This window comes from Brachyistius frenatus, unplaced genomic scaffold (assembly GCF_029030835.1).
Source record: "Brachyistius frenatus isolate BFR_SWC_R1_liver_20210118 unplaced genomic scaffold, ASM2903083v1 Contig_2, whole genome shotgun sequence".
In the NCBI taxonomy this organism is placed as follows: domain Eukaryota; kingdom Metazoa; phylum Chordata; class Actinopteri; family Embiotocidae; genus Brachyistius; species Brachyistius frenatus.
This window is the reverse complement of record NW_027210601.1, coordinates 6,884,109-6,900,251: the sequence shown is the minus strand read 5'-3', so window position 1 is coordinate 6,900,251 and position 16,143 is coordinate 6,884,109. Positions and strand designations below refer to the sequence as shown.

Genomic DNA, 16,143 nt, shown 5'->3' with positions numbered 1-16,143 from the left:
CACAGGCCTGGGAAGCAGTCGTGGGGGGGATCTCTCACAGCCGCTCAGTGTGTGTGCGTGCGTTTGTGTGTGAGTGTGTTTAGCAGACAGCTGTGTGGACGGCCGGGAGCAGCCGTTACAGCAGGGACACACACTCACGCAGCCGTCTCATCTCGGCATCCTGCCCCACCCTCTCCTCCCTAGTACTCTATACTTCTTTTCAGTAAAAGGAGATGTCAGCTGGACCAAGGGAGATCTGTGTGTGTGTGTGTGTGTGTGTGTGTGTGTGTGTGTGTGTGTGTGTGTGTGTGTGTGTGTGTGTGTGTGTGTGTGTGTGTGTGTGTGTGTGTGTTTGTGTGTGTGTCAGTGTTACAGGGTCAGTGATTAGGTTGGGTAAAGAGAAACGGTTGTGCAGGTTATTATACCATTATGTGTGTGTGTGTGTGTGTGTGTGTGTGTGTGTGTGTGTGTGTGTGTGTGTGTGTGTGTGTGTGTGTGTGTGTGTGTGTGTGTGTGTGTGTGTGTGTGTGTGTGTAGTGGGGACATGACCAGCAGACGGCAAAGCGGTGACCTCTTTACAAGTGTGTGTGTGTGTGTGTGTGTGTGTGTGTGTGTGTGTGTGTGTGTGTGTGTGTGTGTGTGTGTGTGTGTGTGTGTGTGTGTGAGTGTGAGTGCCTTGGCTGAGACAAGGTCACATTACATGGTTGACTAAGTGTTCATGTAGCATATACCATCTTGTGCATGTCCGCATGTGTGTGTGCGTTTATCTTGCATCTGTGTGGGCAGGAGTTCGACCATGAAACATCATGACCCGCAGGAGGTCCGGTTAGAAAATCCAGTAACTGGTTGGCTCAATTCAATTATTTGAAAAACTTAGTGTTAAAGGAAAATTAATTTCTGTTTTAATCTGAGTTTCTGCCATTTTTTATATTGGTTGTAGTTCAACAGTTTATGTTGGCTGGCAACACAATTACAAAAATTGTGTAAGAAGTAAGAATTGAACACTTTGAACACTTGATTCTTTGCTTATTATTTAAAATATGTACCCTTGTAATAAATACATGTGCCTATGTTGTATGCTACATATGGAAAGTTGAATCATTAAGTTGCCCAGCAAAATCAACTATTTGACCAACCAATCAACTATTAAAAGATAGTTTGAGTATACTCCCATAAGTTTTGCCTGTATTGTCTTCTTCCAGAAATCTGAAATGATGTCAGATCTGAGTAAACATGTAAAGAAAATATAGATAGAAACAACTTGAAATGTTGCCCAAAACTCTGAAAGACTTTAAGATACAGCTCATAGAAAAGAAAAGATAAAAGTTATCAATTTAACTAATGAAAACGATGTAGGAACTGTCAGTCTGTTTAAAATATTTTTAAAGGAATAGTTCAACTGTTATGATAAATTTCCTGTTTATTTTCCCACAGTTTAATAAGATGGCCAATCTCAGATCCAAGATACTTAAAAAGAGTCTTAAAATGTCAGACTGTGCCATGAGTCTACAACAATGATACCTCACATTCAAAATCCGGCACACAATCATGCAACTGTGACTCAGTTGTATATCCTTTTGAAAGCAACATTTTTTTTTTTAATATCTCTTTTTCTCATCTACAATTTAGAAAATATCTTGTTGCAATCATAAGGATTTACTGTATGTTTTTTCGAAACACAGACAGGAAGCTCGGTGTGGGATTCTTCGGGTGTGGGGGACAGAGGGAAGAGCGCGACCCCAGTGTTAGTGTTGCTGCTGCCACAGGGACCCAATGAAAACAGAGCTGTCAGTGGTGCTCCTGACTGCTAGGCTCTGTGTCAACCCACAGACCAAATAAACAGCAATCAGCGGTGCGCTAACCACTCTGTGACAAACACACACACACACACACACAAACACACACACACACTCACACACACTCACACACAGAGCAAGCCCTAAAGCTTGGAGAGTAAACCCGTGCTTAAGTCGCAGCCACCGCACACAATGCACAGAAGTACATGCATGTGTGCGCACAGACAGATACACACTCACGCACACACGTCACTCACAAGTCCAAAAGCAAACAAGCCGGGGAAGTCTGTCTAATTAATGTTTTGAATCTCCTCTCTGAGTGATGTCATGACAACACGTAAGTCACGCAGACTCTTAGCCGGGTTAGTGTGTGACTTCTCAAAAACCTGGAGTTGAGTACAAAGCACCAGCGTCTCACCTGCACATTTCACAGCATTTTATGTCACACTGTGTTATGTCATCATATCATGCAGTACAGCATTTTGGATTGGATTGTTTCATAAAGCAATGCCGTTCAGTTATTGGGGGCTGAGAGATGAATTATGGTTTTAATAGCAATTCCAAGTGCACAAATGGAACCTAAGAAATTGAGGTGTCTTTTGAAAAAGGTGTCTTTTTTCCTTCCTTGTACTTTCCTGTAATCTTCTGCAGATGCATACAAATGTATAGCATTCCCTGCATCCACGAGGGATCTCTGGTCGTGTGGTCGGTTGTTATAAATGTTCCACCTCTGTAAGGACAAGAAGAGGAGGGAAGGGAGCGTGAGGTGGAAGAAAACGTGACACCATGATGAAATGTGCTGTAAACCAGTCTGATCCGAGGAAAACATTACATCATGACATTCAATTACAAAATATGCTCATACCCGCCCCCTTTCCTAACATGGCACAGATCCTTTGTAGAGGTCATCAAGAAATGGGCCGAGTGAGGAATTGATGCATTTTGTTTGACTAAGTTGTAGTCTAATTTGCAGCAATTTTGGTTAAGGTTTTATATTTGTATGAAAAACAATCAAACGTGATCCACAGTCTGGTTCATAATAACTTTTATTGTGATGATTGTGTGATGCGTCTGAAAAAGGTGAACTCTGTATTTAGAAATGTGTGTTATCAGTTGTAAAAAAAAAACTGTACAGATTTGTTTTCCCTTTTACCAATAGAATGGATTATACTGACTAATAATTCTTCTGCCTCTTTGCATACTACCAGATTGTATTGTCTAGTTCATCGTGTACAGTATATTATTTTATATAGTACATTAGAAATTAACTGCGCTTATTTAGCACTTCTTTAACAGTGTAAAAAACTTTTTACAATTTTTTTTTTTTTAAGAGGTTGTATTATTTATGAATTTGTCCTCCATTTCATTGGTTATTTTTAAAGAATGTGTACAAATCTTTTAGTGTTAGCTTGGTTGATGCGTAACCTACCATCACCATCACTTACATCACAATACAGTTGATATCAATTCATAAAGACATTCATGGCATTACTTCAAGGGTATGGTAAATTTCGGTTGGACTCTTGACAAATGTTCTTTTAAGCAGACTTCAAGGAATTTGTGAACGGGGTGTGCCACATTTTCACGCAGGCCCCATGTACAGTAAAAGGATCAGACATCACAAGTCCCAACTAATAGATGTGATTGTTTCAAAATGTCTGTACAAAGCCTCTGAGAGGGAGCAGACAGACAAAAGAGCTCCCGAGATCCCTCTGTGATTGAATAAGCACAAGGAGGGATTGGTTTTGTAGCTGCTATAACAAGCCTGCAGATATGACTGAAGTGGTCGCATCTAAATAGGCAGAGCAGACAGACAGTGGAGGCTCGGCCTGAGAGAGCGCTCTAAGAAGAATAGCAGATGCTGTAGATGAAAGAGTGGCCGGGCCCTCACTGGAGGGGTCTGTCTCACAGACGCACACATATATGCAAAAACAACCTCTCTTCGTGTGTCTTTCTCCCTTTGACATACACTAAATGTACGACACTGGTGTGTGTGGATTCGACAATGTGTTAACACTGCTCAAACACGAGTATTTTTCTGAACTTTTTCTTTGGCAATTTTGGCTAAAAACTTGAGACTGAAAAAAGAATTCTTGCAAATAAACCAAAATGCTGAAGACATGAATGTTGTTAAGGTGAAAATATGTAAATACCAATGGAAAAATATATTAAAATCCACTCCCATACCATTCACTAATAGCCAGTCAATATTTTGACATTGTAGGCTATTATTACCTCTGTGTAGGAGTATTCCTTGGTGGTGGTAAGTCTGCTTTTCCCATGCTGGATTTTAATTATGAACAACAACAACAACAACAACAACCACCAGGAAAGCATGTATAAAGCTGATAAGAGCCTCAATGCTCACTGTGAATAGATCTTTGCCAACTGAACATTTTATCATGTTATCCTGTTAGACATTTCTTGAATTATGGACACAAATGTATTTTGGGATTTCACAGTTACCTTGTCCTTTGACAAAAACACCAAAATCTAAATTCAAGTGGTCATTTGTGCCAAATGAAAAAAAAAACAACAACAACTAAAATAACCCAATGGAGGGTTTCCAGACCCATATATTGTGGGTCCTACCAGCCTAAGGATAACTATGGGTCCATTGAAATTAACCAAGCCTCCAATCTTAAGGATTACTACTTTAAAGTATTAACAAAAACGTTTTTATATCCAGAAATGCCTCTCTCAAAGATGCACATTTCCCTAATCCATATAATATTGATTTATATGTTTGATCTGCAAGACCACGTCACGTTGACGAATCCTGTTGTGATGTGTTTGCTTTAGGAAGTCGATGTCCCTGCACTACATAAAAATACTGTAATTCAGCTCAGAGAAATGCTCAATTGCGGGTATTGTATGTGTCTCCTTTTTATCTTAAGAGGACGGTAAAGTCATCGCAGCTGAATCTTTTCCCTCCACAGTCTCCTGCTGTTGACAGGCAGGCAGACAGGGGACCCTGGTCACAGCACAAAGGGCCAACCACTGGGCTCTACCATTTCCGCTGGTGTGTCTCCTGTCGCGGTCGCTCACCCCCTCACAGACACACACAGACACACACACACACACACACACACACACACACACACACACACACACACACACACACACACACACACACACACACACACACACTCAACCACCACACATAAATATAAATACACACCACTGCTCTCCTCTGGAGAGATCAATTTCACAGGATCACACGGCGAGCTTTGGTTCCCAGGCGCTCCTCACGCGCTCTGCAGACGTAGACGGTTCCTTCACACACCCTGACTCTTGACCCTCCATCATTACCAGGGTCAAAGAACCAGCAACCCCTCGCTGCAGCAGCAGGGGGGGGCTACACTCTTACCCGAGACTTCACGGATACTGAGGGGAGGCTCGTTTCGTTCTCCCTCTTTTTCTTCTGGAGGCCAAATGTCAAACGTTAAAACATGTTTCAACTGTTCAGGCTTGTTATCAAATTAGTGAGTAAAGATGAGTGATTAGAAGTTTGTGTGCACTAGGAGTGTGTGCGTGCATGCATATTTGACAAATGCGTGTAACCGATGTTGTTTTTTGCCTCACATTTCAACATGCCTTCATGTCAGGCCCGCAGATCACGCTGCAGCCATATCAAAGGATCAGATGTGAAGCGTTCTGAGACCGTTTTCTGGCTCAAACCATGAACTTATGCCACTCGTGACTTGTGTCAGCAGGTTCTCCTTTCTTCAACCTCAACAGCCACACTTGTCCTATGCTCTTATGTCAAAACAGGACGAAATTCACAGTTTTACCAAAGGTACAAGGCCAGTTTGAAAGTGTGACCAGGTCAAACTCAAAGCGAATAATTACCTCAGGCTGAGATGAAAGTTAAATAAATGCCTTTGTTCTCTGTGACTTTCTCTCTCCTCTCACAGTGACCACCCACCAGGAGTTTCAGTGACTGCAGACATGAGTCACACCCAAACCCCCACAAAAAAACAGCCGCTCTGCGTCCCACTTTACTTCCACATTAAAGTCAGACAGCGCTGATCATGACCAGCAGGTACTTTCTGATTGGACTTGACAGGATGCAACAAATGGGAGTTAAATGCCGAGTTCTGCATCCACCTGTTAAATTTAGATATCAAATTTACCAGACTGAGGATTAGAGGATCATTTAGAAGATCAGAGAGCTGTAGCTTAAGGGGTGTGTTCAGGTTGTCTGCGTTTCCTCTTGGAAAAAAAAATTCACACACACAATCTTTGTAACATCTGTCCATCAACTCTGCTGTCTGGCGGGTGCTACATGTGCCACAAAGCCTTCACATCCAGACTCAAGAACAACTTTTTTTTCCCCTAAAACTTTGGTTGAGATCACAATCTGATCCCTGTGCATATAATGTTTTAGGGTTTTCTAGTTTTTAAAAGAACTGATGCTGCAGTATGTCAACAAATTCTGCAATGTCTTAATTTACTTCCTGATTCAAAACAGATAAGTGAGCCACATCATTACATGGGTAACACGTTTTGTTATGATGGACATGGGCACTGTCCTTTAATGAGGTCTTTACAGTGTGACGTCTCGCTGGTGTAAATATCCACTTGAGCAACAAACATGTATTCATCCGCTGCTGAAAATAGTCCCCAACAAAATGCACCAACTGCAGTGACCTGCTGGTTTATGAAATAACAGATTATTTAATAGAGTATAAGTATAACATTTAAGTTGTACATCTCCAGCAAGAGTGGCTGGTTTCAGGGCAAAGGGTCTTATTTATTTTAGAACTCTTTCTTGACTTTCTAGTTTTTAATTTTAGCACGTGTTATCGAGAAGTCAAAAGTTGTTTTATTGTATGCAAATGTAAGGACAGTTAAACTGAATCAAAGGTAGCTGTCAGCGTGCTTTTGAACAATAGTAATAGTGGCAGAGCACACAAAGTTAAAGTCGGAGGAACTTTATTGATAAACTTTTTGCCTACAAACGTAATTACAGTAATAATAAATGTAATTCAGATGGTATTATGTTACTCTAAAAATAAATTTGCAGTTAAGTATTAGTAGTCTATATATATACTTTCTAAAACACAAGTTGGCACAGCACGGAGGATTTAGCAAGTTATAGCTACCAAAGAAACCAAACTTTGTGCCACTTAGAGAGATTTTGTTTTAATATCCAACTATCTAACATTAAACGAAAACTAAAAAAAAAACTCATACTTTGTATTGCTTCTAGAATTGTCATGTGGATCTTTAATTCCACTTTAATCTGGAGAAATATAAGATCCTGGTAAAACAGTCAAAGAAAGATCTAAAGAAAAAAACAAAACACGGATATAGAAAATATAATCATCTTCAAAAAGGCGTCTATCCGGTTGTCTTTCTCCCCCTCTGTGTTTGGGTTTCTGTGTGTGCGACAGAGAGACGGGGGGAGGACCTCGAACACTTCCCAGGGGGAAGACAAGACAGAGATGAGTGTCAGTGGGTCAACTTTAACACATCCTTCACTTCCTCGATACGCACAGGCTCTCGTGACTGATGTCTTCTGTGTGTAGCCAATGTGGAAAGGGGAGAAGAATACGAATCAAGACGGGTGAAGGAGAGGACCCCGTCAACAAAACTCCCAGGGGAACTAACAATGATTGACAAGGGCAAACAATGCAACCACGTTCAAACCCCCACCCTCCTGAAGGACAATACCAGAGTGTCGCGCACACACACACACACACACACACACACACACACACACACACACACACACCATCTTAACCCCTGCCTCACAAGCAGCGCACCCTCTTAAAGACATATTCATTAACAATGTCTCTCTCTCGCTCTCACCCCCTCTCTCGCTGAAGGACAATGGTCGGGTGTCATACATGTCTGGAGCAGAATTAGCCGTTGCTTCCTCTCCCTGTCAGGGGAAACAAAGTTAGCCTTCCTCAGTGCTGCACACAGCTCTATTTATAACCAATAACAAGGCTCACCCTCCGCAGGGTTTCACCAGAGAGCAGCTCCACGTATTGTTTGGAACGGATGAACATCTGTCTGTGGCGAACCTGCAGACGCCACAGCTCCCAGCGTCTACTGACTCAGTGAGGGTCACGCCATCACTAAGTCAGTCACTTGGTTTTTTTAGCAAACCCAAAGACAGGCATGTAACAGGGGGGGCAGTTATTTCACCGGGATGTTCGACCTTCACCGTACGGCGAAGGTCGAAGGGGGGGAAAGGTTTTTCTGTGCTCGATAAAATTCAGAGTTTACGATGTGCAGGCGGGATTTGTGACGTCACAAACATTTTTAGACCAGACGTAAATCGTTGTTCAAAGCAGAGGGTATTTTTGTGCCTTCTAACATTTCTGGAAGGAGTCTTCAAAGAAGTCTGGAAAACGAAGGCTAAAATTAACAAATCAAAGGACAGAAATCTATTTGACAATGAAGTTTATTAGGCAACATGTGTTATGAGATTGTTTCCCGTTTATGTATTTATATCTTACATATCTTACGTTTTGTGCAAAGAAACAAAACTGAAACTGATGATACAAAATTTGGGATTTTAGTTCACTCTCAAAGTGATTCGAGTCAAGACAAATTTGAGTTTTACAAATCGAGGGACGATGTAAACGGGAGAGGCAGATTAGATTACAAACCTTAAAAAAAACCTCCATCTTTATCCTTTAATATCAGTCATCAGAAACTGATTCATTTGACCAAAGGAGAGGAAGTGGTGAGACGGTTTAAAAGATACTTTAATTTTTGGAGGCAGTTCACATTTTGTATTTTCATATTTATTTCTCAAAACCTGACATGACATTATTTGTTTAATTAGAGTTTAACGTCAGTTTGCTCTTTTCAAGCAGCACAATTTTGTCGCAGTAAATTATTATCTGCCTTATTATTGGGTAATATTTTCAGCTTTGATATTATTGATATTAATATTATTCACGTGAAGTAGATCTCTCTAAATGACACAGCTGACGTGAATTTGATGCAACAATGAAAATTGTCACGGGTTGATAAACCATGTGAAGTCACCCCACAACGTAAACTTCAAAAGGGAAAGAAAAAAAAAAACGCTGCTGTTTTTCGGCTGTAAAAAGTTTTGCATGACCGAGTTTTGTTAAGAAGTAACCGAGAGTTCCTGAATGTGATATCAACATCGTTCATCAACGTCACTCCGTCAGCGCCGCCGCCGAGCTTGATTTACACTCCCTGAAGTCAGCTACGTAAGCCGGCTGCAGGAAATCACATCTAAACAAACCGACCCGACCAAACACCTGATGACATGTGGACCACTGAGTAAATATGTACAGCAGAAGTAATCACACTGAATGAAAAAAATATGGACTGCGTTCAGCAACCAGGCTAATTTATTGGTGAAATCCCCCTTTAAGACAACTTCAAAGCCTGAATGTGAACACATACTTCAGCCATTTCCTTCTGGTAAGACAGTCTAGACTCAATTTATGTCGGCACTGATGACATGCAATTGCTGCGAAGGCGCACTTGTGGCTTTTTGATAAACTGAAATTCCGAAGCCTTTTTGATTGTACAGCACAGGAGGGCAGAAAACATGGAAATGAATGCTTGAGAAGGAAACTTCAGGAGGACACAACATTTAATATCTAAATTCATGTCTCCCATTTGAACTGATCTAAACTATGTGTATCAATATTCAGTGTCTGAGAGGCTTTGGCAGCCAGAGAGAGAGAGAGAGTTCAGAGACACAAAATTACCTTTGAGCTCCTTCTTCAAGCTAAAGTGCTGATCGAGCGAGAGGAAAGGCAGAGTGAGGATGTGTTTCAAGAAAACAAGACGGGGGAATTTCTGCGAAAACGGGAAATCGGACATGAGGGAAAAGAAGAAAGAAATACATTGCAGAGGGAGTAACGGAGGTGAGCCGTCACTGAGTTTCTGCCCTGAGTTTGATTCGATTTGGTGGCCTGATTTGCAGAGGGAGAAGAAGAGGAGGAGGGTGGGGATTTTGATGATGTGGCGTTGCGGGCCCTCACCTTCAAAGGGCGGCCCCTGAAAGGCCCGACTAATCACAACATGTGATGAGACCGCTAGAACAAAGACAGCCGGGCAGAAAATAACAGCGTGGGAACTCTGGGTGAACTTGAAATACAACAAGAGGGCTCACCCCCCCCCCACCCCCACCCCGTCCCCCTCCCGCTCCCACTGGTCACACACACACAGTCAGAAACTAATGTGGACGCACACCTGTGTTTATTGTGACAAAAGCCTCAGGTTGCATGAACTCGGACGTGTGTGAATGCAGCTCCCCAACACACACACACACACACACACACACACACACACACACACACACACACACACACACACACACACACACACACTAGGATAGCTGACCAGTGATCAGTTGGATGGATGTTACATCTGTGTGTCTGTCCTGCTATGAGCGCAGCCTTGTCCAACAACAATAAGATGAAAACAGCCCTAAGTGCTTCCTCTCATTCATATAAACCAAACAAGGCAGCGTCCTCTCTCTGTGATGACTATTACGCCTTCGGTTGCTTTGAGCTCCCACTGATAAGGATCCCCATATTGTGTGTGTGTGTGTGTGTGTAGAGGTCAGTAATAACTTATAATGTTTTCGGTTGATCTTTATTAGCCAGATAAAAATCACGCCCGGCACTTTGGTCACTTTGGAGAATGAATGGAGTCGTGCTGTATGACTGTTTTCACGTCTGATAAATGCAGGTTTTATGTTTCCTCATTACATGCTCATAGTGCAGATTTCCTCGCTTCATTCACAGCCGTTCATTGTTGTTGTCCAGTGTGGATATTTCACAGGAGTCAGAATCTATTAAAACAAATGACCTTCACTGACATTTTGAAAGCATATAGTTTTCCTTTTCAGGAGCTTTGTGTGAGCTAGGATAAAATGTCAGCGTGATGCCAGTATACCAACTGGTAATGTGCAAACAGTAATAACACAGCTCACAAGTCTTTGTAACTTCAAGATCTTTCTTTTGGTTTATTTAGCCGCTTTTTAATTGTGGTTTCTAATTACGTTAGAGATTAACTGCAGTTGAGGTTGAATCAATTTCTTGGTGGTTCATCTGTTGTCATTACCGATAGGATCCATGTGTAAAGAAAAAAATCATGCATGGGAATTAAACTGTGGGAATTCTCACATAAACACACCTGAAACACACAGCAGAAATTAAAAATAAATAAATCAATAAATACACAAAATTACCCTCAATTATTTACAATATTATACTTTAATGGCGGACTGATTAGGATGGACTTAATTTTAACTGCTTTGGGTTGTCTAATGTTAGCCCAGTTAATACTTTTTTTTATTATTATTATTTTTTTTTTTTATATAAAACCATAATCACAAAAGTATATGTATGATAATAAAATTATAGTCTTTGTCTCCAGTGACGAAGAAGAAGAAAAAAAGGAATACCTCAAAATTGTCTTTAAAAACTGATCTGGGTAATTGCTATCATTGCAGTCTACGTGATAATTGCTGCAATAACACAATCTTCTCACGTGTTTATATAAAAATCATTACGTAATAGTCCGTTCAATTTGATGTCCATTATTCTATTCAGCAGCGTGGCAGACTGTTATCTAAATATGCCATACAATGCAGTCCCTGTAGGAGACCCTCGACTGAAGAGCTGCAGCTCCACATTCAGTAACATGAGTCCTCCATGTATACAAACACACACCAGCAGCTCTGTCAAATTATTTGGGGAGTGTGACCATTATGGGAGCCACCGGTCGTGCGGTGGTGATGATGTGGACACTCCAGGGAGAAAGGACTGGGGGGGGGGGGGGGGGACGGCTTTGATTGCATTATGAACTTTTGTTGACTGCTTTCACAAAGTCCTTGAAGTGCCCACGGACTCTTTACCGTGCATGAGGTCTCTCTGTGGGGTAAGATTAGACTTGGTGGCTTCCTCTGGTTGCGGCGGTGCTCTCCCTGTCTCTCCTCCCGGGCTGAGTTAGTATTGGATTACAGGTTCACACGCTCGCTCGCAGACCGCCCGTCGCCCCGACCAATTGCTCCATTCATTCCAGCGCCGGAGACGGCCGTCGGCCTCTGATTGGTTATCAGCGCCGGTTAGGGAACTTTCCCACGGCCAGCGCGTGCTGACAGCCGGCCAGCCACTCCTCATCACCACCGGGACACACACGGGGGAGGAGGGGGCGGCCGAAGGGTGGGGGAGGGGGGGGGGGGGGGGACAGTCACGGACCGAAAGTCCATTGGACCGCTGTCAAAGTTTCTCCAAAGATGCTCTATGTTTGGGAAGATCACTCACTCGCAGCCTATGTCTTGTGTCACAAAAACTTTTCAGCAAAGGCCAAGCTCTCAAGATGCCACTGACGACGAGGGACCGAGATTTAGAAGAGCTGTGGATATAACTTATAAGGTTTTAAAAATTCAAATACTTATTAAAAGATTTTGTTCTGGATAGCGAGAATAATTTTGCCGTGTTGTCTCTACTGACAAATTGACAAATGCAAAAAAAAAAAAAAATTATTATTTTTTTTTTATATCACATTCAGGGCATTGAAATAGCCTCGGAGTGAGACGTCTGCACTTGTTAACTCCCTCTCAGATCAGTCCCAGGCGCAATAGGACATGCTCGGGCCAACCGTGCTGTCGCTCAAACAGAACGCCGCTCCCCGATTGGTTGGTTCTGGGCCGGGCCCCGCCCCCATTGGCCGGCAGCAGCGTTGAAATGACACCGTGGGAAAGCCGAGCGCTTCAAACAGAGGCGCTACGGGCAAACTTGGGCAGACGCACGTCTGGGCAGACACAACCGACAAACACGGAAGGACTACTGCGGACGAATTCAGCAAAAATGAAGAGGAATCACGACTTTAGCTCCTCGGACAGCGAGCTGGACGAAACTATTGAAGTGGAGAAGGAAAGCGCAGATGAGAACGGGTAAGTCATTTTGCCCCCGGAGTTTATTCTCAGTAATATTCCTCTCACAAAAGTGATCCTGGTTTGTTGATCACTTTATATGAGATCGTTTTAACCTTCGTGGACGTTGTCTGAACCTCCCTTTCAGGAACATGAGCTCTCCTCTCGGCTCCATGTCTCCCACAACATCAACTCAGGTGCAGGCGAGGAAAAGGCGTCGAGGAGTAAGAAAATCTATATTTATTGATCCGCGTGTGTGTGTGTGTGTGTGTGTGTGTGCGTGTGTGTGTGTGTGTGTGCGTGCGTGCGCGCTTGCAGACACTGTGCAGTATTTCACCAGATGGTGTCGTGTTTTCCAGACAGTCGTGTAACCGTGATGTTGTTGTCTCTCCGCAGATTATTGAGAAACGGCGCCGTGACAGGATCAATAACAGCCTGAGCGAGCTGCGCAGGCTGGTTCCCAGCGCCTACGAGAAACAGGTAAGAAAAGACGCACAACCCGAAGGAGTGTTTTAAAGTCCTCACGTGTGAAAGCAGTTCGTTCATTTGGGCTCTTTTTTTTTAAAAATTATTATTATTATTATTATTATTATTGTTATTATTATTTATACCTAATCGATTTGTTCCCTCCCGCACCGAAGGGCTCAGCCAAACTGGAGAAAGCGGAGATTTTGCAGATGACTGTTGATCATCTGAAGATGCTCCACGCTGCTGGAGGCAAAGGTACACGTTCATGACAGATGCACGTATCACTCTCGATTACACGTTTAACGGGTCCGATCAAAAATGTGTTTTTTTTAAAAAAAAAAATTATATTATTGATCTGTCATAGTCCCAAAGTCAAGGACAAAATTATTCAACCGGAGCCCCTCAAATTTATTTTTTTTGACTCACTTGTTTTGTACTATTTGATCTAATCTGTTGTTTCCCCTCACTTCCTCCACTCAGGTTACTTCGATGCTCACGCCCTGGCGATGGACTACCGCGGTTTGGGTTTCAGGGAGTGCCTGGCGGAGACGGCCCGCTATCTGAGCATAATCGAAGGCTTAGACAGCACGGATCCTCTGCGGATCCGTCTGGTCTCCCACCTCAACAACTACGCCAGCCAGCGCGAGGCTCACTCGGGCCTCAGTCACCTGGCGTGGGGCTCTGCTTTTGGATCCCCTCCGGCCCACCTGACACACCCTCTCCTCCTGCAGCACCAGCAGGGCGCACCGATGGCAGCCGTACCCCGCAGCACCTCCAGCAGCCCGCAGACCCCTCTGTCGTCCACGTCTACATCTTCCCCCTCCTCCTCCTCCTCCTCTTCCTCCTCTTCCTCATCCTCGCTGGTCGCAGATACTCACGGTCCGGGCAGGCGCAGCGGCAGCGCCACCCCCCACTCGGATCAGGGCCCGATCCGGGTCCCCTCCACCACCGCTGCGCCCACCACCGTCCTGCATCCCGCCTTGATCCCGTCGTCAGCGTCCAAGCTCTCCCCTCCGCTGCTCTCCTCTTTGTCGGCGTTCCCCTTCGCCTTCGGCACCTTCCCCATCATCTCACACACCGCTGCCATCAGCCCCCCGACCCAAACCGCCAGTGTGGGCAAACCCTACAGACCCTGGGGCATGGAGATAGGAGCTTTCTGACTGAGATGAAAAACTCAAACACAATCTGCAAATAGACTCGACTCACTTCCCAGCTGAGCTGGACTCGAGGACAAGACTTTATTTTCCCTGCTAAGAAAGTGCTATTTTTTCTATGATGATGGCATCCCACAGAGGATTTACCTAGATATAGGCTTTTATTGTCTTTGTAATGTTTAATTTTTTTTAAATTTTTTTTTTTTTTTTTTTGTATAGAGGAAAGACGCAGTGAAGGAGGGAGACCACGACTAAAACGCAACAAGAGTGATTTATTGTGTTGATTGATCTCTGTTCCTGCCCACCCCTTTAGAAGTTTCACCCACTGTAGTCGGCCTATCAGGAATGGCTTTTCCAGATGGTCAAGCAGTCGCTGCCTGTCAAGTTCCTGGGCGAAAGTGTCCCCCCTCCCTTTGTTTTGCTGAGCCGCAACACAAAGTGTTGGAGCCCTGGTTACAGGGCGGGTGAGGGGGTTGAGAGTCACCCCCTTTTTACAGCATTTTATGGGGTGGAATAACTGAAACCAGGTGTTTGTTTGACTAAATACTGGGAACAGAAGTTAGCTACCAGCCTGGTTGAAATAAATTTCGATTTACCCGCAACCTCGAACTGTCATACGGTGCTCTTTTGTTTAAGCTTGCTTCCCCAGTAAGTTATGTTTCCTCCTCCGATTGTCTTTAACAATCGACGCTTCACTTGTTTTACCAGCTTTTTTTTTTTTTTTTACCAGCGTTCCCACCTTTCTTCTGATGTAAATGATGTTAGGTTGATTTTTTTTTTTTTATCACCTTGTCTCCCAACTTATTTTCTTGCCTTTGTTCAACATAGCAACACTGTCAGTCAGTAGTTACACCCCAAGAGGGAGTTTATCTCTGTCGCAGTTAAATTAGGCAATACAATTCAGACACATTTAGAAATACCAGTGAACCATTTCTGCCTGATATGTTGGTGTCTCCGAGAAAAACCTCATTGTGAGTTTGTATATTTTGGTGGTTTTACAGAGCACAAACATGCACTGACAAATCAGACTTCTCAGCTTTTCAAAGTTGTTGATGGTGGTAATGGCAACTTCCCTGCAATAAAAGAGTTCTGATAAATTACCTGTGGTTTTATCAGCATGTTTGTTCAAGTGTGTATGAATGTGGTGTTGGTACGGTACGTGTGTTTGCTTGTTGATGCCTGCACTTGTTTGTTTGTGTGTGTGTGTGTGTGTGTGTGTGTGTGTGTGTGTGTGTGTGTGTGTGTGTGTGTGTGTGTGTGTGTGTGTGTGTGTGTGTGTGTGTTTGTATGCGTGTGCGCAGTGCATGACGACGCCTGGTATCAGATGAGGCTGTTGGTTTCTCTCAGTAGCCCTCTTGTGTGTGCACAGGAAACCATTAACAAGGAGGGGATATCCTGGACAATAGCAGCCTGCCTGGCCCCATGTGCTCCGTGGGAACTGGAGGAGGGAAGACGGAGGGAGGGAAGGTTGGAAGAGGATGAAGATGGAAAGGAAGGAGGAATGGAGCATAAGGCAGGAGATGGAAAGAGGGAAGAAAGAAATGGGACGGGTAGGGGGGGGATGAAAGGAGAAAGGGATTGAGAAACTGTGAGAAAGGAAGTGTGCGGCACAGAGTTTTGTCTCTTTGCCATCGTTTCAGCCGGCACCAGCTGCACCTTCTGTTCTCGGCACACCGTCACACCCTCTTCTGCTGGACCAACAGTTTGCTCGCTCGCCAACGTTTCCCTCAGTCTTTCTCCAAAATATGCACTCTCTCTTTCTCCTTTGATCTTTCGTCATCCTCCTTAATCTTTCCCTCTGTTTCTGTGGGTGATGCAGGGCCAGGCAGGTAGTGATGTCAGCTCCACGCCAGCT

General features: G+C 43.7%; 1 protein-coding gene across 1 annotated transcript; it reads left to right on the top strand.

The window, feature by feature from the left end:
• The first annotated feature begins 12,478 nt into the window (after positions 1–12,478).
• Positions 12,479–15,388, top strand: hey1 (hes-related family bHLH transcription factor with YRPW motif 1). Its single transcript, XM_069696719.1, has 5 exons — positions 12,479–12,687; positions 12,815–12,890; positions 13,063–13,146; positions 13,308–13,389; positions 13,615–15,388. The coding sequence occupies exons 1-5, from the start codon at positions 12,479–12,481 to the stop codon at positions 14,292–14,294; spliced, it is 1,131 nt and encodes a 376-aa protein (XP_069552820.1). The 3' UTR covers positions 14,295–15,388.
• The last annotated feature ends 755 nt before the right edge of the window (positions 15,389–16,143 follow it).